Below are 25,080 nucleotides of genomic sequence, written 5' to 3' on the forward strand. Positions count from 1 at the left end.
CGCGCATGCGGAAAGCAACGATGACGCCTTCTTGGACGTAATGGCCCGACCAATCCGGCGAACCCTTTGCGCAGGGGGCGGGGCGTCCCGGGATCCGACCGGCCTGCAGTGCGCAGAGGACGCGGCGGGAGCATGTACCGGCTCCTGAGGTGGAGCCGGGGTCGAGGCCTCCTGCGGGCCGCGGGGCGGCGGTACCGAGGCTACTCGGCGCGCCTGCTCCCCGGGCTGGCAGGAGGCCCCGGGCCCGAGATGGAGGTGCCGCCACCCCGAGTTACGCCGCACGGCCGCGGCCCTGGCCTGCTGCCGCTACTGGCAGGTGAGGGGCGCGGGCCGGGCGGGGCAGGCCGGGCGGGGACCGGGGCGCGGGCCGGGCCCGGTGACCTCAGAGCCCCTTCCTGCAGCGCTCTCCTGGTTCTCGAGGCCTTCTGCGGCAGATGCGGAGGAACAGCAGGGAGCGGGCGGGGCCGCCGCTGAGGATGCGGCGGACGAGGCAGAGGCCGAGATCATTCAGCTGCTGAAGCGAGCCAAGGTGAGGCTTCGTGAGCCCTTGTGAGCGAGGCCTTCCCTATAGTTTGCCGAAACGTGGATGGAGGCTCGGAGGATAAAAATGCCCAAAATTAGATGGATCATCAGAGGGGGGGAGGTTGGGATCCATTCAGTCTGGTCCGTCTCTAAAACCTGCAGTAAAATTGCTGCAGTCTCAAGTGCAGGTGGAGATGGCACCCTTGGCATGTTTCTTTTGTTTGAACAAATTATTGAAAATGTTTTATGGTTGTTTTTAATCAATTAACCAGCCAAGATGAAGTGGGCATTATTTGCACATACTACGATCCTTAAAATGCAATTCTTCCTTTTCTCCATATCTTTTTTTTCCCCTTAATATTCCCTTTTTTTTTTTTCACCCCAGGCTCTCTCAGTTTGCTGTTTACATTCTGTCTCCACTGTAAGGCCTCATCTACCTCTCAGACTTAAAAATGCCCCAAACCAAACTCTTCCTCTTGAATGCCTTTCCAACACATTCTTTATCTTTATGACCATCAGTTTCTCAGCATCATTCCTAAAACTTGTGGTACTCTATCATTGCCTTCCAGTACACAGCGGTAATTCCTGTTGCCACCAAATGCAAAATATTTTTCAAATATGGCCCATTTCTCTATTTCCCTTGCTGTTGTCATCCTAGTGCAGTCACTGTCACCAACTGGAAGAGGGTCTTTTGACCCTCTACAATTCCTTTTCCATACATCAGTCTTAGTGATACCTACGATGCATTTTCCATACTGCAGCCTTAGTGATATTTTAAAGATGCAAACCAGCTCACATCACTCTTGCCTGACAACTCTGAGAAATTTCCCACTGCACTTGTTAAAATTCAGACTCTTTGCCATGGTCAGCAAGATCCTAAGATCTAAACCAGCCTACCTCACCCATTCATTTGCAGTAATGCTCTGGCTCACCATTCTTCACATTTCTTTCCTGGCAGTTCTTCTGAAGAACCATTCTCTTCAACCTGTACAGGCTTCACTCATTCTCTGTGGGTCATTCTTCCTCCCAATTCCATATTTGGTTGACTTACTGTCACCCTTTGTTCCTCAGTTTAATTCTTATTTCTTTGGAAGATTTCCCTGATTTCCATTGGAGGAGACTCCTCCTCCTCACTTGCCTTTTTTTTTTTTTTTTTTGCTGGGGATTGAATCCAGGGCCTTGTGCATGCAAGGCAAGCACTCTACCAACTGAGCTATAACCTCAGGCCCCTGTCCTTCTCACTTCTTTCCATTGTTTTTCTTCATAGCTATTAATGAATTGTAATTAAGCCTATCCCCCCCCCCCATGGTCCCCTTCAGCCTAAAGGAAGGAAGAGAAAAAGAGGATGAGCTGGGTGCACTGGTGTGTGGCTGTAATCCCAGTGACTTGGGAGGCTGAGACAGGAGGATCACAAGTTTAAGACCAGCCTTGGCAAATTTATGAGACCCTGTGTCAAAATAAAACATAAAAAGGGATAGGGAGGTGACTCAGTGGTTAAGTGCCCCTGGGTTCAATCCTTGCTACCAAAAAAAAAAAAAAAGGAAAAAGATGAAGGACAAACAGATTTCTTATAAAGTACGATATAAAGATTTCTCACATTCCTTCTGCCTGCATCTATTGGCAAAAACTTCATTACACATAGCCACATATAGCTGCCAGGGAGGCTGACCTCCTTGTCATCTATAGACAATGCTTGCTGCATAGTAGGAGTCAGTAAGTATCTGATGAATGAATAGCTTCTTTCTATGAATTGGGATGTATAGCCATCTGTACTTCTTTCTGGAAGCACATGCATGTGCTTTCCTTATACATCATTTAATGTTATTTTCTTTTTCTTCTCTTTTTAGTTGAGCATCATGAAAGATGAACCAGAAGAGGCTGAGCTAATATTGCGTGATGCTCTTCGCCTTGCCTATCAGAGCGATAACCTGAAAGCCATCACTTACACTTATGATTTGGTAACTCTTCTAATCAGAGCTACTGATGAAGAAGAGTGGATGCTTGAAAAGGATTGTTCTTCCTGATTTCTATTCCTGACCGTTGGGGTGTTTGAAAGCTCTATTTTCATTGTTGTCATTTTCTTTTTTCTTTTAAACCATTGGCAGAATCACTTATGAGACGTCTCAATTCCCGACCAAAAAGAAACAAATAGCTTTTGTTTCTTTAATGATAAGTAGATCTAGATTTCATTTATTATCAACAGTATATGCAACAAAGTATTTGCTTCTTATACCATTGCTGTACTGTGCTAGCAGATTAACTGGTGACATACTTTATCCACTTTGAACTTTTGTTTTTTTAATTCAGAGGGTGACTGCCAAAGGGAATCTTTAGCTTAAAGGTTTTTGGATAAGTAGGAACACAGTGCTCTAAACTGAACAATTTATAATTTGCTTTTAGATGGCCAACTTAGCGTTTATACGGGGTCAACTAGAAAATGTAAGTAAATCATTTTGTAATATTTTGAATTTGTGAAATACGAGCCTCTAGGGAACGCAATAGTAATGATACAGGCTAAGCTACTATGACCCAGAATATAGTGACTCAGAGAGGATGAAGTTATTTCTCTTTTTTTTGACATATATTTTTTAGTTGTAGTTGGACACAATACCTTTACTTTTATTTATTTTTATGTGGTGTGAGGATCGAACCCTAGGCCTTGCATGTGCTAGGCAAACACTCTGCCGCTGAGCCACAACACCAGCCCCTGAAGTGAGTCTACATGTAGGTCAAAGACTAAAGGCAAGATAGGCATCTCTGCTGTCTGGTTCAGAAGTCTGGTTCTTTCTAAGCTGCATGGGTGAGCTGACTCACTTCCAGCCTGCAGGAAGGGAGAAAAAGAAGGTGAAGGGCAAGCAGCATCCTTATAAGTTATGGTTTAAAAAGTTCATATTCTTCCTGCATGCAACTCCTGGCCACAATTTCATCATATGACTACATGTAGCTTTAAGGAAGGCTGATCTGCTAAAAATTGAGGGGATTTTATAGCCATAATGATGGGAGAGTGACTATTGGGGCCAATTTGCAATCTCTGCCACAGTGATTTGATGAGAAGTTGATTTCTACTCATCCACAGAGTAGATTAAGATACACAGGATGTGGGACCCTGATACTTTGGTCCATTTTCCTTCCAAAAAAGTACTTTTCTGTGTGTTTGGGGTGTGTGTGTGTGTACATATGTGTACGTACATAGGAATGCTACATCAGACTGACACTTAGAATCCAAGGGTCATGTAGAGAATTGGGTCCAAATGAAAAATCTTTTCCTTACGCTTTTAGGCAGAACAACTTTTTAAAGCAACAATGAGTTACCTGCTTGGAGGGGGCATGAAGCAGGTAAGAATATTGCCTATTATTGGCCCCCCATTGAAGCGGTTTTTAAAATAATCTTCCTGAAAACTTCTCCCCCAGTCTTCAATGTGTGCTTTGACCAAAAAAGGTGAATTTTTTGCTCCCGTACCTCTATAAAAATGGCCAATCTTTCACTAATTCAAAAGCATGGTTGCTGAGAACTTCACTAATTTCTCTAAAAGTCAAGAAGTTGAACTGAAATAATCTGTGAGGAAGTTTTACTTGTCATGAATTACCTTTATTTCTCCTCTCCCAATAGGAAGACAATGCAATAATTGAAATCTCCTTAAAACTGGCCAGTATCTATGCTGCTCAGAATAGGTAAGTGTGGTTAGAATGTAGGTGTAACAGTGGTGAGAGAATGGGCCTGTGGGCAGGAAACTCTTGATTCTAGGGTGTCATAAATCTTCATTTACCTACAAGTCATCAGGGTCTTCAAAAAATTGGCTTTCACCTTTCAATTGTCCCATCCCTTGTCTTAGCAGTCTTCAGGCTTTTCCAGTTCTGCCCTGCTTTTTCCTTTAGCTTGCTGAGGGGAAGCACACAGCCCTCACACCTGGCTGTGTGATAAAGCTAGTCAAGTTTTTTGTTCCTGCTTGAAGCGAGAAGGGAAGTTTAAAAGTGGAGAGAGCAATGTAAAATTGCTGGGGATAGTACACTTTGAAAAAACCACTTTCTTTCTTCTTTTTTTTTTTTTAGTATTTTTTTAGTTGTAAATGGATCTTTTATTTATTTATTTAAATGTGGTGCTGAGGATCGAACCCAGGGCCCACATGCCAGGCAGCTGCTCTTCCACTGAGCCACAACTCCAGCCCCAAGAAACCACTCTCTTGATATAGGCATCAGCAAAAGAAGTTGTTAGGTATCAAGGTACATGGTGAGAGTCACTGTGGGAGTATCTTGTGGCTCATTTTCATTATCCATTCTGAGAAAACAGCAGCTTTTTTTTTTTCTTTTTTTCCTTTCTTTTGGGTACTGGGGATTGAACCTAGGGGTGCTTTACCACTGAGCTATATCCCCAGCCCTTTTTAAAATTTTTTATTTTGAAATGGTTTTGCTAAGTTTTGCTGAGGCTAGCCTCGGATTTGCCATTCTCCTGTTTTAGCCTCAGCCACTGGGATTACAGGCTTGCACCACCATGCTTGACAATAAATGGCTATTTTTAAGACCTTAGCAGAAGGTTTTGAATAAAATATTTTGTTTAAATGACTTGACCACTGACCTTATGTAGAGTATGTAGAGTTGATGATAGGTAGGTTTCTGGAAGGGGAACTAGCCAAGAGTAGAGGAGAGATCTATAAATAAGTAAATCATTTCTTATAAAGAAGAAAAATATGCCAGCTACATTGGATGACCTTAGACAACAATTTAGATAACATGCCAAAGGCTGAGAGCACTGATGAGTTGAGGGCCTTTTATTCCCATCAGTTTCTAGGTGGAGTTCAAAGAAGAAGCATATAGGATGTAAGCAGAGAACTCTAGACTGGATTTTATTTGGGGTGAGTTTAGGGGGAGAATTAAAACTAGCTTTTTAGTTACTGCAGAATTTGGTGCCAGAGGTTTGGAGTGACATCAAGTCAGATACTATACAAAGGGTTCTCATTGAAGTCCTGGTACTGGTCTCTGCTGTCCTAGTCACAGCTTCTTCATTTTCATCAAGTCTCTCTGCATTTTGATTGGACAGTAATACTTCCGAGGGCCTTTGACTTCAAGTTGTCTAAAGAGCTTTAAGTTTGATTGGTACCAGGAAACGTTTTGGCTGAGGTCAGTCTTCCTAGGAAGAGTATCAAATAGGAATAGATATTGGTGGAACTGAACTGCTCAGGTAAGAAGCCAATAAAAACCAATAAAACACAGGAAAGTAATACAATTTATAATCTTGTAGATGTGAAAGCTTTTATAGTATCCATTAATAATTAACCTTTAAGTACTTTTCATTCTGTTTTGTTGAGAGAATCATAAGGTAGAAGACAAGGCCCAGGTCCTGAGGCTTAGAAAGCCTGATACGAGTCAGGAGAGGAATTTTTTTTTTTTTTTTTGTAGCTATAAACAGCATAAATGTATTTGTTAATTTTATGTGGTGCTGAGCATTGAACACAGTGCCTCAGACATGCCAGGCAAGCGCTGTGCAGCTACAGCCCCACACTGGAGGAATTTTTTATAGGCCTCTTGCCCTACTGGGAACATTTTGTGGCAGCCTCTTCCTGCCCCCATGTCTTGGCTGAAAAGGGTCCCTGCTACCAAGGTTTGGGTCCAGAGAAGAAAGGGGATGCTTTTGTTCTAAGAATAGAGTAGCTCATCAGGGTCATCAGCTCTTCCCTGGGAAGGCACTAGAGGAAAAGGTTGAGATTTATAGTGCTACTTCTGGTAAGAAAGTAGAGGCAACATGGAAGAGCAAAAATCAAAACTAAGCTACATAGAGGGGGAATTTCATTTTTGGAACCCAGGGACACTTAGCCACTGATCCACATGCCCAAGTCCTTCTTTATTTTTCATTCTGAGATGGTGTCTCAAAAGAATTGTGAAGGGCCTCGAGTTGCTTTGAATTCTCTTGTCTCAGCTTCATGAGCCACTGGGGTTACAGGTGTGCACTGCCTTGCCCAGACTGAAGGAGAAATTTCTGTCATATTCCTCTGCATCTCTTTATAGAAATCAGGGAGTCAATCTGCATGCTTGGATGCCATCTTCAGTTGACTGAAGGTCCAGAACTAGAGTCAGTCTAAATATTGCCATGGCTAAAAGTTTCATTACTTTGGAAAACTTTTATCAAAGACTCATAGTTTGAGAGAAGTATTATACAATCAAAAGCTTCCCAGAAGCTACATGAACGCAGCAATTGGAATCCCCAGTGCAGGGGGAGCTGAGCTTCCCTTTGTTAGGTCATACTTCATATTACTTTGATCAGGTGTGGGCTTTCCCATGCTTACTCATTTGATACTGATATTGGGAGATGATGAAAGACCACTGTTTATGTTAGTTGTGAAAATTTTCACAGCATTCCTAGCTTTTCATGTTTTAATTTACCTTAAATAGATTACTTTAGAAAAAATTTTGAGAGTTGGTAGATTGATAGCCCAGAGGTACTTTAAGCATAATTCCCACTTCCCTTTATCAATAATGCTGAAACTTGAGCTGGAAAGATGGAGGTAAAAGAAGAGTTTGAGAAAAGGTAAATGGTTGCTTATTGATCTTTGTTTCACAGACAAGAATTTGCTCTCGCTGGCTATGAATTCTGCATTTCAACTTTAGAGGAAAAAATTGAACGAGAAAAGGAATTATCAGAAGATGTTATGTCAGGTAGGAAACTGGGCTCTTCTGGATGTTGTGTTTTCTCCACAAAAGGCTTATGTCTGTATCAGGGAGGGTAAGATATCCATTGTTCACTGTGACTCTTAATATTATGAAGTCTGGAATAAGCTGGGATATTTTGTTTGAATGATTTGATAGCTCTTTTGTTTGTATTTTTTATTTGAACTGTTCTTTGAAGATGTGTTCATAAATTATCAGTCAATTTTAATCTATATATAACCTCCAAGAAATTGGGAAGCAGAAAGGGAAGGCCTTTCTCTTACCTCTTAGTTCAACTACTAGATTTCTTTCTTTCTTTCTTTCTTTTTTTTTTTTTTTTTTGTTGGTGGGGTGCTGGGAATTTAACCCAGAGCTTTGTGTACGTGGGGCAAGCCCTCTACCAACTGAGCTATATCCCCGGCCCCTCAACTACCAGTCAAAATGCAATAATTACTTTTCTTAATAGCAGTAGGTTAAGGAAAGACAGAAAGAAGCTTTGCGTTTTTTCCACACTTGTAGAAACTGGAAATGGAATGAGGTTGGCTGGAACCCTTCAAAGGGTGTGCCATTTTGGGTTTCTTAATTTTGTTTAAAGTATTGGGAGTTTTCAGATTTGACATTTGTTCAGTAACTTCTTTCATACCTGCCGTATGCCAAGAGCTAGTGAGATATTAGGGATTCCGTGGTCAAGTCTAATTCATGAAGTAAGACACCACAATAGAGTTGTCTTCCAATTCTCTCTTGAACATACGTCAGTTTTTCTTCTCCATCACTCTACTAAAGCCACTTCTCTCAGAGTCACCAAATCTAGCAGTCATTTTCTCAATCCTTAGCTTTCTTATTCATTAGCAGCTTTTACTTGGGATTAATCTCTTCTACTGGAAATACATTCCTTTGATTTTGGGGCACCTTACTCAGGTCTTTCCCTTACTGACCTCAAGTGGTGGTGGACTTCAGAGCTGTCCACACTCTCCACTTTTCCCTCTGCCCTCATGCCCTAGGAGAGACCATGTACTCTCATACTTTTTAGATTTACATCTTCAGACCCAGCTTGCACCTGAATAGCAGACTTATGGGTATGATTGCCTACCTGTCATCTTGACTTGAATGGTGAATGGTCATCTCACACTTAACATATCTAGAATGGATCTTTTCAATTCTGTCACTTACAAATTTGTTTCTACACAAGTCAGTCCAGGTTAGTAAGTGGCACTAATAATCATCCAGTTGCTTAGCCATAAAGCTTTGGCCCAGTTGCTTTGGACCTATAAGGCCCTCTGTGATCTGTCCCCCACCAACCTTTCCTACATCATCCATTGCACTCTCCTTGCTCATTCCATTCTTACCATACTGAATCTCTGTTGTTCTTGCACATCCCAAGTTCATGCCATTTTTTTTTTTTTTTTTTTTGCAGGGGGTGGGGTGGTACCGAGGATTGAACTCAGGGATCCTCAACCACTGAGCCACAACCCCAGCTCTATTTTGTATTTTCTTCAGAGACAGGGTCTCACTGAGTTGCTTAGCACCTTGCCATTGCTGAGGCTGGCTTTGAACTTCGGATCTTCCTGTCTCAGCCTCCTGAGATGCTGGGATTACAGGCGTGTGCTAGCTTATCCCACCATGCCATCTTTAAGGCCTTTTTGCTTAATATTTTCTCTGTCTAGATTGTTCTCCCATATTCTTCCATGGGTAGCTGCCTCACTTTATTCAGATCTCTGCTCAGATATTTCTTCAGAGGCTTATCCTGACTAAAATAATCATCTCTTCCTACATAGTATTATTTACCTCTTTAACTTTTCTTCATCATGCTTTAAAGTAGAGATCTGTGTTATGTGCTTGTCTGAATTACCAATAAAAGTATATTTTTGTTCAAGCATTTTTAGTTTTTGTCTTCCCTATCAAAGAGGGATCAAGACATCATCTGAGGGCTGGGGCTGTAGCTCAGTGGTAGAGTGCTTGCCTTGCAAATGTGAGGCACTGGGTTCAATCCTTCAATCCTCAGCACCACATAATAAATAAATATAGTGTGTCTAAGAAATATTAAAAAAAAATCTGTTTTGCTATTACTAAATCCTCAGAACCTATAGTAGTTCCTGGCATATAATAGAAGCTCAGAAGACTCAAGAAAAATGAGTAAGCAAATACAATTTTAGTGTAGCGTGGAAGTGCTATAAGAAAACTAACAAAAGGTGCGAAAACAAATCTGTCAAGTGTGTGAACTAACTACTAGTCGAACGTTTGACCCTAGTGTAGGAGTGTATATCTATCTTTTTCAATTCCAAAAGCCCAGTTATCATTTAAAAAAAAATGAAGAAAAGCCTAAAGAAAAACGTAAAGGTCATCATCCTTAATCCTGCTGCTAAGAAAGAACTATTTTTTAGAGTATGTCTTTTTTTGGCTTTTCCTCTCATGCTGTTTATGTTTTAAGAAATAAATTAGGGGGGCTGGGGTTGTGGCTCAGCTGTAGAGTGCTAGTCGAGCACGCGTGAGGCCCTGGGATCAATCCTCAGCACCACCAACAAATAAACAAGTGAAATGGAGATATCATGTCCAATTACAACTAAAAACTAAATAAAAAAAAAAAAAAAAAAAAGAAATAAATTAGGGACCATATGTAACCTGAATGTTTTTTTTTTTTTTTCTTGGTGCTGAGAATTGAAACCAGGGTCTTGTGCATGCAAGGCAAGTGTGCTACCAACTGAACTACATCCCCAGCCCCTATAACCTAATTTAAAAAAAAAAAAATTTATTTTTAGTTTTAGATGGACACAATACCTTTATTTATTTATTTATTTTTATGTGGTACTGAGGATCAAACCTGGTGCCCCATACATTCGAGGCAAGTGCTATGCTACTGAGCCACAATCCCAGCCCTAACATGATTTTTTAAAAAAATATATATTTTAGTTGTAAATGGACCTTTATTTTATTTATATGTGGTGCTGAGACTTGAACCTGGGGCCTCACACATGCTAGGCAAGGGCTCTACCACTGAGCCACAACCCCAGCCCCCTAACCTGATTTTTTTTTTAAAGATCTTATTTATTTATGTATTTTTTTAGTTCTCAGCAGACACAACATCTTTGTTTGTATGTGGTGCTGAGGATTGAACCCGGGCCGCACGCATGCAAGGTGAGCGCGCTACCGCTTGAGCCACATCCCCAGCCCGCTAACCTGATTTTTAATAGCTAGTAAATGTAATATGGAAATACTTTTCCTAGATAAAGGAATTCTTGCTGGATAGAGCAAGCTAATTTCTATTGTAAACATATAATTTTATTTCTAGAGAAATAAATTCTTTCTCAGGTTTGTACAAAGCAAATCATTTATCAAAGAAAACATTACTAAAAATCATATTAAAAACTTGGTCTGACTGGGCATGGTGGTACACGCCTGTAATCCCAGCGGCTCAGGAGATCAAGGCAGGAGGAGTTAGAGTTTAAAGCCAGCCTCAGCAAAAAAGCAAGTTGCTAAGCAACTCAGTGAGACCCCGACTCTAAGTAAAATACAAAATAGGGCTGGGGATGTGGCTTAGTGGTCAAGTGCCCCTGAGTTCAATCCCTGGTACCAAAAACAACAACTACAAAAAAACAAACTAAAAAAACCTGGTCTGGAGTCTTTGCTTCTCTGTATTATAGATCGATATGTGATTACTGAGGAAATGTCTATAAAAATCTATGTGAAAATGTAGTTACAAAATAGTGTAATTAATAAGACCCTAATTTTCTAAAATACTGAAGATTAAATATAGGCAGAGAAAAGGGGTTGAATGATCTTTATCAAAATGTAGACAGTGACTTTCCCTGATTGGTAGATTTATAGGAGATTTATATTTCATATGTTTTTCTGGATATTCTATAATTTTTTACTGTAAATTTATATTTTTTCTCTTCAAACTTAATTTTTTTTTTAAGTTGTTGATGGACCTTTATTTTATTTATTCATATGCAGTGCTCAGAATTGAACCCAGGGCCTCACACATGCTAGTCAAGTGCTCTACCACTGAGGGGCAACCCCAGCCCTGAAACTTAATTTTTGTTGTTAACAATATATAGTATAAATAAGTCAAAGAGTATTTCAGGGCTTAATTTACAATAGCATTTCCTTGCCACACTTCATTCCATCTATTTTCAATGCAACTAATTTCTTCTGATATTTACTTTCATATTTCTAAGTTATGTAAAATTTGCTATTTCTTGATTTATTATTTTAGGAAGCTATTGACTTATGGAAGAGTGAAGATTTAGCACAAGTTGTGCTTATGTACAAATATTCCCTTTGTTAAGTAGTGTTATCAGCTGAGCAGGGATATGATTATATAACTATGTTTACAACTTTATATACAACTTTTCATTTTTCTCTGGGATAACTTTTTTGGTTGCTTGGTTTTATATTTCTAGGACCTGTTATTCGTTTTATCATAGTACTTGCTTTCTTCAGTTCCAGACCCTTATGGTGTTCCTGGAAGCTGGTTGGCTTCTCTCTCACTGGTATGTCTAGCTGTAGGCATTCAGTTGTCATTTCCCTTTTATGTGCTTAGTAACTTACCATTTTCTCTCTGCTTTGTATTGTCTGTAGTTTTTAAAAAAATATTTATTTTTTAGTTGTAGGTGTACATAATACCTTTATTTTATTTTAATATGGTGCTGAGAATCAAACCCATTGCCTCACGTACGCTAAAAAAGCACTCTACCACTGAGCCACACCCCAGCCCCTTGCCTGTAATTTTTTGGTATCATCTCCCTTGATTTTTCTCTACTTTCTTTAGCCTTGTAGCTTTATAATGGCATATCTACATTGTAGTATAGTTCTCTGTTATTGGACATCAGTGTATTTATTCTTTTTAAATACATTCTTAGCATTGAACTTCTGGATCAAAAGTAATACATTTTAAGATTGTTGATGAATATTGCCAAATTTTGAAATAACTGCTAGTTTACATTTTCTGTTTTACTATTTGTTTACTTTGTGACCTGGTCAAATTAATTAATTTCTTTGTGCTTTGATCTTTAGTATGAGATTGAGTAATTTTCTCAGCAGATCTTTGAATGATTGAATGAATTGATATATATAAAGTATTATAATGATGCCTAATAATAATAGGTGCTCAAAAGTGTTAACTATTATTGGTTTTTATTATTGTGATAAAGCTGTGTCCCCCTTTTCCCAAAAATTCATTAATTTTTTTTATAACCTTTGTAAGCCTCATGATGTGACGTTGTTGTATAACCCAGCTTTTTTTTTCCTTCTCCTCCTTCGATAAGCAGTGAGGTGTGTATCATTTGTTTGTTTTTTTAAGTAAGACTATTAAACCTTGGTTTTTGAGTTCCCTCTCCTTATTTGTATTTATAAAGTGGTTGACTTTTTTTTTCCAAATAGGAAATGTGAAACTAACGTTTGTATAGTTTAAAAGAATAAGAACAGGAAGTGACAGTGAATTACTAGATCCTTGGATGCTGTCTCTGCACTGTGTGTGCCCAACCCCAGTCTCTTTTTCCTTGTTACCTCATTACCAAAAGCTCAGTTTCCTTGTTTGATTCCAATTTGATAAGGAGGACATGGTTTTGAGAAAAAGGAAAAAGAAGGTTTATTGCTTTGCTATTAAAGGAGAAGCACAGGGACTCCAGTTCCAGAGGCTGTGGTTCAGGGAGAATAGAGGGTTTTTAAAGAAACTCTTCAAAGGCTGTATTCCAGGTGTCCCTTGACAGGGGGTCCCACGTACACTTCATAGATCTCCTTCCTGTGGGGGTATGTGCTCAAGGATAGATAACTTTGCCCTAGGATGGGAAAAGGTAATCTCTTGTTCCCTGCCCCAGATTAGGGAAGGGGAGAGGGAGGGAGAATAGGAAAAGGAAAAACATATCCCTTTTAAAATAATCCTTAACAGCATACTACAGGGACACAGCCACATCAATGTTTATAGCAGCACAATTCACAATAGCTAAATTGTGGAACCAACCTAGATAAAGAAACTGTGGTATATACACAATGGAATACTACTCAGCATTAAAAGAGAATAAAATCATGGCATTTACAGGTAAATGGATGGAGTTGGAGAATATCATGCTAAGCGAAGTAAGCCAATCTCCCAAAACCAAATGCCAAATGTTTTCTCTGTTATGAGGATGTTGATCTATATGGGGATGGGGGTCGGAGCATGGGAGGAATGGAGGAATTTTAGATAGGGCAAAGGGGAGGGAGGGGAAGAGAAGAAGGGACATGGGGGTAGGAAAGAATGAGATGGACATCATTACCCTAAGTTCATGTATGAACAAATGGTGCGACTCTACTTTGTGTACAACCAAAGATATGAAAAATTGTGCTCTGTATGTGTACTATGAATTGAAATGCATTCTGCTGTCATATATAACAAATTAGAATAAATTACAAAAAATAAGCCTTTGAGCAGTGTGGGTTAAGTGGACCACTGTTACACCCTTCCTGTTATCAGGTGGAATTATTATTTATAGGAACAAGAGGCTAGTTCTCACTGCATCTTGCACCCCACAAATATTCAGAGATAAATTGAGAGAAAATAGGTTTTATTCAAAGCCCGCTTTGAAGGAAGGTAGAAGAAATTTTTTAATCCAAAATTTTCATCTCTAGAGGCTCTGGGGAAGGAAATCTTTCAAAGAAGAGGCAAAGAGGAAACATAGTGGGACAAAAGGCAGGAAATATGCATATGCAGATTTTAGTATCCTGTGCATACAGGCCACTTGTTAGCTTCTTAGGTATCTCCTAGCGCCTTTACTCTCAGTGTAAGGAAATAAAGGTTGCAGAAATACAATAATTAGGAAGTTGTCCTTCATTTCAGCCTATTTCATTTCTACCCAAGATACTGCTCTCCTTAATTTTGCTAAAGCATTCATTTGCTTTTCTTTAGTTTTACTGCTGCATTCCTTTAGAAGATATTTTTATGGTTCCTTATTAAAACTTACATAATGAATCACATAGTATGTATTCAGTTTAGGGATTTTTATGACTTGCATGAGATAAATCTTTTGGAATTCAATCTAAATTTCTTGGTTTATTTCTTTTGCTTTTACTAATTGTTAATCAGTACTAACCGAATAACTATTCTGTGCTGGGTGGTGTTCTAGGATTCCAGCAGCAGCAAGTAAAGCAAATGTCCCTGCTCTTCTGAAGCTTCATGCTTAGAAAAGCATTTTTCACCTTTAAAATAAGTTGAATATTCCCCCATCCTTCTAAGTTTCTCTTTAAACTTTTTATCTGGAATTTATTTTTGTGTGAAATTGATAACTACTTTTCTTTTTTCTCTTTCGGTATTGGTGATGGAACCCAGGGCCTCATCCATGCCAGGCAAGCACTCTTACCACTAAGTTATGCCCCAATCTTTTCTGTTTTCATTTTGAAACAGTCTTGCTAAGTTGCTCAGGCTGGCCCTCAAACTTGGGATCCTATTTCTCAGCCTTTCAAGTAGCTGGAATTACAGATGTATGCCTCCACTCTCAGTTGATAACTACTTTTTTCAAGAGAATAATCATCATTAAGAAATTTGGTGTCTGACCTCCCTGCCCCTCACCCCCCCCCCCTTTAGGGCTTTCTATTCTGATTTATTCATCTGATGAGTCTTGTAGCAGTAAAAATTATTGAGTTTTATGAGTTACATATTTGAGTTATATTATAAAACAGCTAACACATGCTCCTCTTTTAAAATTTCCCATTTTCACATGAATTTTATATTCTGAATTTCAGAACTGTTTAGTAAATTTCCTAAAGTATTTTGAAACCAACGTATTAGATTCATATTATATTGATATAAATTACTTGAGGAGATTGCCATCTGATTGAGTTAGAAAACCTTTACTACAAATAGTAGCAGAAAATGTCAAATAAATTAGATTAAACTGTACAGGCACTTTTTCTCAAGTAACTGGCAGTTCAGTGATTAGCCAGGCTGTTGAGTAAATCCTGAATGATCAGAATTGTCTATCATAGTAACTTATGTATGTACCTTTTGTATAATAACTTTATGTATCTGAGATCATTATATTTCTTTTCCAGTTCTTAATTTTATGGGTTTATTTCTTTTCTTTAAATTAGTAAGATTTTTCACATTGATTCTTCCTGCTCATACTCTTCTGAGTTATTTTCATTTTCATATTTTAAGTAATCAAAATATTTCTGGACATAATATTTGATTGGATGAGAACTTGAAATCTGGAGCTTGAATTTGGAGTTTGAATCCTGGATCTACCACTGATTAGCACTGTTATTGTGGACAAGATATTTTTCAGTTTCTTCATTGGTAAAACAAGAGTAATAATAGAAGCTACCTCAGAGAATTAAATGCCCTAAGATTGGTAAACATTATTTAAAAGTTTTATGCAGTGTAGTTATCAAGCTAATTATTCAGTGGCTCCTCACCCTCAATTGATGATCTTTCTAACCATTATATTCATTGTATCTTCTTGATTTTGGCAATTTTGTTGATCTTTTCAAAGAGCCAGATTTTTGTTTCATTGTTTTTCTCTATGTTGTTTTTCGGTTTCACTTATTTCCACTCTAATCTTGTTATTACATCTTTACTGTTTTGGCTTTATTTTGTGTCTCACCTTTCCTGCTAGTTTCCTAGGTGAAAAACTAGGCTAATAATTTTTTTTCCTAAATAGGCCTTTGTAATTATAAAATTTACCTGCATCTAACAGATTTTGATACATTATAATTTCATTTTCATGTATCTCAAAGTACTTTCTAATTCTTTTAATTTCTTTGAACCTTTGGCTATTTAGGAATGTGTTTATTAATTAACAAATATTTGTGAATTTCTCACATTTCCTTCTGTTAATTCTCATTTTATACCATTGTGATCAGATAGTACACTTTATGTGAGGTCCAGTCCTTTTAAAGTTTGAGACTTGTTTTTATGGCTCCACATGTGGTTTATTCTGGTGAATGTTGCATGTGCAAATTTGAGACAAGTATGTGTGTTGTCTTGTTGGTTGGAGTGTTTTATGTCTGTTAGGTCTAGTAGGTTGATAGTGTTGTTTTCCATATCCATATTTTGTCTAGTTTTTCAAGATGAAATTTTATTGTGATCTTTCTTCATTATACACATTTCTATGATCTGCTTAAACAATCCCAAATATATATGCATATGCACATGAATATATGTACATTATATGTATATCTTTATTGCATATTATCCCTTCATCAGATAAATGATCTTTTCCCTATTTTTAAGTTTTTCCACAAAATTTAGTTTTATGATTTCTACTATATCTTATTCTTAGATTTTTGTGAGTCATTTTTTCAGTGTCTTTTGTGAAAGTGGTGTTTTTTTTTTTAAACTGAATCTCAATTGTCTTGTGATAGGGAATCTTAAAATTAGTATGCAAAGTATTAGTCTAATTTTTGCATTTTAAAAACTGCTTTCCATTTTTGTTACTTCCTTTGTTCTCAGTCCCTCCTTTAGAGAATTTCCCTCATCAATCTCCATTTTTAGTTTGGAGGAAAGGTACATATGATTTTCAGCTTTATCAGGAGTAACCTAAAATTTCTTTTTATATTTATTTAGACATATTTAGCTCATTACTGGGAAAAATGTCTGTTTTCACTGTCTTCTGTAAGATGAGCTGAATACACTTTGAACATTCTGCCTTTCCCTTTTCATTATCTGGAAGTATAAACTTAGTGGAACTTACCATAGAAGAGCATTTCGAAGGTGGTTTATTGGCTGGATATTTTCTAGGATTTGGCAGTCACATTAGTTATGGAGTTGTCTCCGTGAGAATTGCCTGGTATATGGTGCATATTTTCAACATGAGTGTTTGATGAATGCTTCTCTTCTGCTTGTTTTGGACTTTTATTCAGGAATGTCATTCACCATTGGCTTCTCTCCTCACATTTATCCTTTTTAAAAAAATCTTTATTTATTTATTTTTATGTGGTGCTATAGATAGAATCCAGTGCCTCTCATGTGTGAGGCAAGTGCTCTACCATGGAGCCACAGCCCCAGCCTCCACATTTATCCTGTTTTCTTGCATACATTTTGGAGATTTCTTCAGTGTGTTCCACATTACTAATTTATTATTTGGAAGAGTAAATTCTTTTTTTCTTCTTATGGTTTGTTTAAAAATGTCAAGAAAGGGCTGGGGATGTGGCTCAAGCGGTAGCCCGCTCGCTTGGCATGCGTTCGGCCTGGGTTCGATCCTCAGCACCACATACAAACAAAGATGTTATGTCTGCCGAAAACTAAAAAAAAATAATGTCAAGAAAAAGTGTGAAGAATTTAACTAATACCCTATTTACCTTCCCCTCAGCTTTGTCAAATGTAAGTATTTTACAATATTTGCTGCTTATTTAGGTGAGTTTAACCCCCCCACACACACACATAATACTCTCCCTGCCTACATGTATCTACTATCCTGAATTGGGTCTTGTTTATCTATTTATTATACTTGTATATATCAGTAAGCAATATTTAATAGTGCTAATATGTTTTAAAACTTTGTAGGAATGGCATCTGCAATTTGCTTTTTTTGTTTTTAAATATTTATATTTTAGTTGTAGGTGGACACAATACCTTTATTTTATTTTTATGTGGTCCTGAGGATTGAACCCATTGCCTCACACAGTGCCTCAGAGGTGAGCGTTCTTTCCTCTGAGCTACAACCCCAGCCCTGCAATTTGCTTTTTTTACTCAACTTTGTATTGAGATGTATCTATGTTGATACTAAAAGCAGGTTTTTTTTTTTTTTTTTTTTTTTTTTAAACACAGGGGCTATTTACTTATGGAAGTACAACATGTCTTCTGGATTGAATCTGTCCAGAAGAGGCAATTTCCTCTCATTAATCCACTATTGTGGGTGAGGGGGAAGCCTTTTTTCCACACTGACAAGGAGTGATACACTATAGATATGGCTCTCACTCATTCATACACTAAAACTGCAGTATGGAAATCCATGTTGTGAATATATCACAGTATAAAATTTTTTTGATGATCTAGGGGTATGAAAAAGAATTTCATTGTGGCATCAGTATGTTTCTGATCACTTGTAAAGCAGAACATCTTTTCATGTATTTATTGGCTGTTGAAATTTCCTGCTCTGAAAATTCTATGTATCTTTTTTGAAAATTAGACTTCTATTTATAAATGATATTTGGGTTCCTTTTGACATAATTATACATATAAGGAATTTGATTTTATTCCCCATTCCCTGTCCAGTTTCCTACCCCCCTCCTCTGCTGATCTTTCTTTCACTCCTTTATTTTTGTTTGGTACTTTCTATATATACATAAGATAGATATTCCCTTTGGTTTATGTATTATATGACATGGTTCTGTTAGATTCAGTTCATATTTCTTTCCCTTTCCTCCTCCTCCCCTCCACCTCATTCTCCTACTTCTACTCCACTGATGTTCCCTGTATCTTTATATTTGATACCCTTCCTCACTGCCCTCTTTCCCTTATTTTGCTTTAGCTTCCACATAAGAGAAAAAACATTCCCTTGATTTTTTTTGAGTCAAGTTTATTTTTCTTAGCATGATTTTCTCCATTTCTGTCCATTTACTGGCAGATGCCATTGTATCATTCTTTTTTTGGGGGGAGGGGCTGAGTAAAACTCCATTGTGTATTCATAGCACATTTTGTTGAACCATTCTTCTATTGTTGGGCATCTGGGTTGATTCTATAATTTGACTATATTGTGAATTGTGCTGCTATAAACACTGTATATGTATATATATATATATATATATATATATATATATATATATATGCTGATTTTAGTTCTTTTGGATAAATATTGAGCAGGTTAGCTGGGTCGGATGGTGGTTTCCTTTTTAGTTTTTTGAGAAATCTCCATACTGCTTTCCAAAGTGGTGTACTAATTTGCAGTACCACCAATGGTGTATGAGTGTACCTTTTTCTCTCCCTAACCTCACCAGCATTTGTTGTTAATTTGTATCCTTGATAATTGCTATTCTGACTGGAGTGAGATGGAATTTTAGTGTAGTTTTGATTTGCATTTCCCTGATTGCTATAGATGTTGAACATTTTTTCATATATTTGTAGGCCACTTGTGTTTCTTGAGAAATCTGTTTAGTTCTTTTGCACATTTATTGATAGGTTATTTGTAGTTTTTGTGGTACTAGGGATTAAACCCAGGGCCTTGTGAATGCTAAGCACACATTCTACACTGAGCCACATTCCCAGCCCCCTTGCTTATTTTTTAAGGAATTTTTGTTTCTTAGCGATTTATAAGAGTTCTTTGTGTATTTGAACTTCTTATGGTTTTGTGGGTTACATAACTTTTTTGTGGCTTGTCTTTTTACTTTAGTGCATTTGATATACAGATTATAATTTGGATGTTATTAAGATGCTTTTGATATTTTCTTTGATGGTTGTTGCTTTATGTGTCATTTAATAAAGTCCTTTACTCTTCTAAGGTTATAAAGATATTCTCTTCTAAATATTTGCCATTTTTTACATTAAGTCTCCAATTTTCCTTAGAGCTTATTTGTTTTTAGGATAACAAAAACTTTTTTACTAAAACATAAGCTCTACAGAAGTTTTCACTTAAGTTATACAAAATGGTCACAAGTTGTTTTTGAAGGGGGAAATCTATATTTGACAGCAAAATCATAGTGTCATTAGTAAGGGCTGATGTTTGTTTATTATTCCCATTTTGGTTTGGTCAAGCTTGCTGATCAACAGCATTCTGCATAAGTTAGACTTGGCTAGAGAATATATTTTATTTTATTTTAAATTTTTTTTTAGTTGTAGATGGACACAATACATTTATTTTATTTGTGTATTTTTATGTGGTGCCAGGGATCGAACTCAGTGCCTCATGCATGCTAGGCAAGCACTGTGCCCACTGAGCCACAACCCCGGCCCCTAGAGAGTACATTTTAAAGAACTAGGTTAGCTGCTTTTAACGAATGCATCAGATTACCATAAAAAGTGTGTGGGGGGGTGGTGGTTGTGGGGGCGCGTGGGGAGAAGCCCACAAAATTAAAACAAATCTACCATCCCTCAAAAGTAACATAAACCCCCTTGTAGCTAACTCTTGACAGCTACCTTTATTCATAGTGCTTGTATTTATTTATTTTTATTTTTAATTTATTTTTTAGTTATAGGTGGACAAAATATCTTTATTTTATATTTATGTGATGCTGAGGATCGAACCCAGTGCCTCACGCATGTTAGGCGAGTGCTTTACCTCTGAGCCACAACCCCAGCCCCAGTGCTTTATATTTAAACCATGGTTGGGGAAATGAATAAAAAGCAGAGAGCCATTGCTTGTGCTTTATAATAGGGAATCAGGACAATACAGATTTGCTAATGTGTATTTAATCACCATAGCATTTGAGGTTTTATTCTGTAATGTTTCTGAGACCATACACATTAAATGCAAACCAAAAGATAAGAAGTTCTTGGTAGAATGGAAGTGATGCATACTTACTGATTGGACCAGTTTAAATATTATTCATGGCATACAGCCTAGTTCATGGTCTGGCTGTTCATAGGACTTGGGCTTCATTGGTCTTCCACTGCTCCACTACATTGCTAATGGACTCTCAGGATGAGGGACACTTAATGAAGCCTGAATGCCTAGCAGAACTATGTGGATCTGCAGAGCTGGGGACCATTTATCTTTCAGAATATCCAAACATCATCATCCCAAGTTATCTACATTAGGATTATAAATTTTGGTTATGAGATATACTTTAGGTGCTGGTATGGGGTATTTTCTGGAATGAATAGTTCAAGCTTTAAAGTCCGTCCTTCAAAAGAAAAATCTTTGGGGATAGCCATGACCCCATGAAAATAATAGCTTCTGCTCTCCTCTGGTTCTGCTGTAATGTCAGCAACTGGTTCTGCCAGCAAAGGCTAGGTTTCCTGATGATCCTGCAGGGCAGACTTGCTAAAGGCCGTCTTGTCAGGTTCCCAAGTTGGCCTCTGGACTGGTGTCTCTGCTCCCTACATGCAGGAGTCTAGAGTTGATTGTTTTAAAATATGCCATGAGATAGGGATAAAATTTCCTCCTCCACCACCACCATCACCAGGATGGCTAGTTGCCCAGGCCTGTTATTAGTCCATCCTTTTCTTAATGATTTTAATGATTTTTTTGAGTTTTCATAGATTCATGAGATACTAATTGTTAATTCTGTAATTATAATTTTCAGTTTCATAATATCTTTTTTTCATATTTAGTTAAGTACTTGTGTTGTTTATTAATTTGTTCAGTTTTTGAACCTTTCAGTGAAGAGAAAGCAGAAAGCCTATTATGTGCCAGATACTCAGGCATGAGCTCCAGCTATAAATGAAGTCACTGCCCTCAGGGAGCTAAATTTCTAATAAAGGAAAAAGACATGTAATAAAGCTCTTCCAGTAATTGATAATTTGTCCAATGAGAGAGTGGCTTTTTGCTTATGAGGGGATATGCATATAGGGAATGTATTTTATTCAAGGACTTCAGATGTGTTTCTCCATTTTACACAAGTCAAAGGCTGTATTAATTCCTGGAATACAGAAACACCCAGGTCACCCTACAAAGCCAGCAAAAAACTGTTTTTTGCTGTGTCAGTTCACGTGCTTTCTTCTCAGGGTTTTAACTTACTCTTCTATTTTATCTAGATAAAATTTCTAGGTATCTGAAGCAGAAGGGTTTCTGACTATCAGTCATATTACTGGGACCAGAAACCTTAGGTTAGTTTCTATTTTCCTCCTTAATTAAAACCATTGTGTCTTCAGGAAGTGCTAGTGGTTGATTAACAAGAGGTTTGGTTTAGCAAAAAATCAAAGATGTTCCTGGAATTTGGGTAGCTGATATTTTTAGTTCTGAAGACCTTTTTAGACTTTTCTTTATTGTTATTGGTGTTTAGGGAAGGATATGAGAGGGTGATTAGAGAGGTCTGTGCTTTCTTTCCTAAAGGAGATACTTTTTTTTTAAATTAATGTAGTTTTATTAATGCATATAATTGTTCCAGTACTTCCATCAAATTTGTTTTTGGTCTGTGTTTTGTGTAGGCCTAACTTGATATGCTAATGCATTAAGCCATTCTTTTATTCTTGAAGTAAATGCCCTTTAGTATATTTGCTTATATTTTGAGTAGAAGTTTCTATAATAAATCCTGATTTCTTCAAGTTTTAAGATGCATTTTTTTTCTATGATTAGAAATAATGAAAATATAAAGTTTGAAGAAATAAATATGACCTTTCCCCCAGGTTTAAATGATCCTTTGGGGGGGATTTATATAAACTACCTCAATTTATTATTTATTATTAAGCTGATTTTTTTCCTTATATAACCTGTTTCTGTATTAATTTTCAAAGAACCATGTTTCAATAATTATTTCTTAGAATCGAAACTTTTTAATGGGGTATGTGTATGAGAGATAGAGAGAGGGAGAGGGAGAGGGAGGGAGGCAGACAGAGACAGTCAGAAATACGTACTAGAGATTGAATTCAAGATGCTTTACTACTCAGCTACATCCTCAACACTTTTTATTTTCTATTCTGAGACATGGTCTCCTAAATTGCAGAGACAGGCCTAGAACTTCCAATCCTCCTTCCTTGCCTCCTAAGTAGCTGGGATTATAGGTATGCACCACCCAGAACTCTTTTTTTTTTTTTTTTTACCATATCAAATCTATTTTCCCTTAACTTGGCAAATGCTAAAAGTTCTCTTATGAAGCCTAATTTTTTGAAATTGTGTTATAGTATGCTTTTATTTCTCTTGATCATATTTTTTTAAAACAGGTTTTTCAAAAGATCTTTTCATTTTTATTGTGGTCAGAATGGGATATGAATTTAAGATGTATTTTTAAAATACTTCTTTGAAATTATAACTAGAGTTGAACTGCAGTAATAATGCTTTCTGCCTTTTCCTCTAGTTAATTGCTCTTACTGATAAAGCAATAACTTTATCCATTAGAATTGCTTGTCACTTTATTTTTGTGCTTTTGTATTTTTTGTTTTCATCTCTTTGGTTTTTCTGAGGGACTGGGATGGAACCCAGGGCCTTGTGTGTGCTACTCAAGCACTTTTTTTTTTTAAAGATGGAGAGAGAATTTTTAAAATATTTATTTATTTATTTTAGTTTTCGGCGGACACAACATCTTTGTTTGTATGTGGTGCTGAGGATCAAACCCGGGCCGCGCGCATGCCAGGCGAGCACGCTACCGCTTGAGCCACATCCTCAGTCCCTCGAGCATTCTTACTACTGAGCTGTACCTCTAGCCCTTTATTCTTGTACTTTTGAAGTTATTCTAAGTATAAAATGTAAAAAGACCATTTTTTTAAAATACAGAAACTGAAGATATATTAATACAAATTCCTGGAATAAGATTTAGTAATCATTTTTAGAGCATAGTGTGTCCATAATCAGAATAATCATACATTTTGTTTTGTGATTTTCTTGGTATATTTTGAAAATTCTTCCTTATTTTTGAATGTTCTCAGAGGATATGAATTTTATGAGTTGTACAGTATTCTCAATCTTCTCATATTTTTAAAATTTGCTCCTCTTTATGAACTTGCTTTAAGGGGCACAAAGAGATCTTATTCTTTTCATTTTTAGCTGCTTTTCTTCATTGTATAATTATTTTTTCACAGTAATTTCAACCATCTGTTCATATTGACCATAGTTTATTTGATGAGTCTTTAAATTCTGTATGCCAGTTGTAAATTTTCTAAAAACTTTGAAGACATGGAAGGAGAAATGTCTGCTATGAACCATAGCTTTGTTGGTTAAAAAAGTAAACCCAACTGGACAGCTTCAGTTAAGTGTCTGCTAATTTTGTTATATGAGATTACTTGAGGTAACTTCCTTTTAGTCCTTTATGGGAACATTTACTTTTTAAAAAATTTGCAGAATTTCCATTTACTCTTGCTTATTTACTTTTGTATATTATTTGGATCATCTCTCCAAAGTTTTTACTTATACAAGTTACTGTTCTGTAGGTCTGCTTTCTCCAGTTCCTTTCATGTGATATGAGATGTTTTAAGTTTCTTCTTCAGAAAATGCATTATGTTGAGAGGTGCACCCCAAAATTGGATCAACTATTTTTAAAATTTGACTTGAAACTTTCCATTCAGTTCAAAAATCTTAGTGTTCTCTGAATTATTAATGCATTGTGGATTTCCCCCCACCCCCCATCTTAAAGATTTTTCTTTTTTTAAAAATGTATTTTTAGTTATACATGGACACAATATCTTTAATTTTATGTGGTGCTGAGGATTGAATCCAGTGCCTCACATGTGCAAGGCAAGCACTCTGCCACTGAGCCACAACCCCAGCCCTCTTAAGATTTTTTATTCACTGGCTCTAGACTTTGCATTGACTCATTCTCCTTTGGATTTATCTTCATCTGTTTCTTCTAAATGTTACTAGCTTCAAATTAAAAGTATTCCACATTCCAACTGACATAGGGGCTTTTATTTATTATTTTTATTCAAAGAGCTTTTTTTTTTTTTTTTTTTTTTTTGGTACGGAGGATTGAACTTGACCACTGAGCCACAACTCCAGTCCTATTTTGTATTTGTTTTTATTTAGAGACAGGGTTTCTCTGAGTTGCTTAGCACCTTGTTGCTGAGGCTGGCTTAGAACTCATGATCCTTCTGATTCATCCTCCTGAGCTGCTGGGATTACAGGTGTGCACCACTGTGCCTGGCTTGTTTTTTATGTGGTGCTGAGGATCGAACCCAGGGCTTCACCCATGCTAGACAAGCACTCTACCACTGAGCTAACAAAACCAGCCCTTAATCTACTTTAAATGAGGGGAAAAGTCCCACAATTTCAGCTAGTCCAGAAGGTCATTTAACTGGATGTTAATTCACCTAAATTGTCTCCTTTTAACATAAGGTCAAGAGTGTTTCTAAGTGACGTAAACTATTCAGTGGGTTCTGTATTAACCTGTTTTTGTACCATCATCCCAGATACAAATATA

The 25,080-nt window shown here is 37.2% G+C and overlaps 1 protein-coding gene and 1 pseudogene across 10 annotated transcripts in view; one reads left to right on the plus strand and one right to left on the minus strand.

Moving 5' to 3' along the window:
• Window positions 1-84: 84 nt before the first annotated feature.
• Window positions 85-25,080, plus strand: part of Ttc19 (tetratricopeptide repeat domain 19) — a 44,592-nt gene continuing 19,596 nt past the window's right edge. For all 10 annotated transcript variants that reach the window (XR_013343982.1, XR_003302854.2, XR_013343979.1 and 7 more), the window contains exons 1-7: window positions 85-316; window positions 402-529; window positions 2,370-2,480; window positions 2,923-2,961; window positions 3,802-3,858; window positions 4,133-4,194; window positions 7,076-7,170. Coding sequence is in view for 3 of the 10 variants with exons in the window: in XM_077801003.1 (XP_077657129.1) it covers window positions 133-316; window positions 402-529; window positions 2,370-2,480; window positions 2,923-2,961; window positions 3,802-3,858; window positions 4,133-4,194; window positions 7,076-7,170 (676 nt within the window). In the remaining 7 variants the exon portion in view is untranslated. The remainder of the gene's footprint in view (window positions 317-401; window positions 530-2,369; window positions 2,481-2,922; window positions 2,962-3,801; window positions 3,859-4,132; window positions 4,195-7,075; window positions 7,171-25,080) is intronic.
• Window positions 20,605-25,061, minus strand: LOC113198590 (ubiquitin-conjugating enzyme E2 N pseudogene; annotated as a pseudogene).

This window comes from Urocitellus parryii, chromosome 7, assembly GCF_045843805.1.
Source record: "Urocitellus parryii isolate mUroPar1 chromosome 7, mUroPar1.hap1, whole genome shotgun sequence".
Taxonomy (NCBI): domain Eukaryota; kingdom Metazoa; phylum Chordata; class Mammalia; order Rodentia; family Sciuridae; genus Urocitellus; species Urocitellus parryii.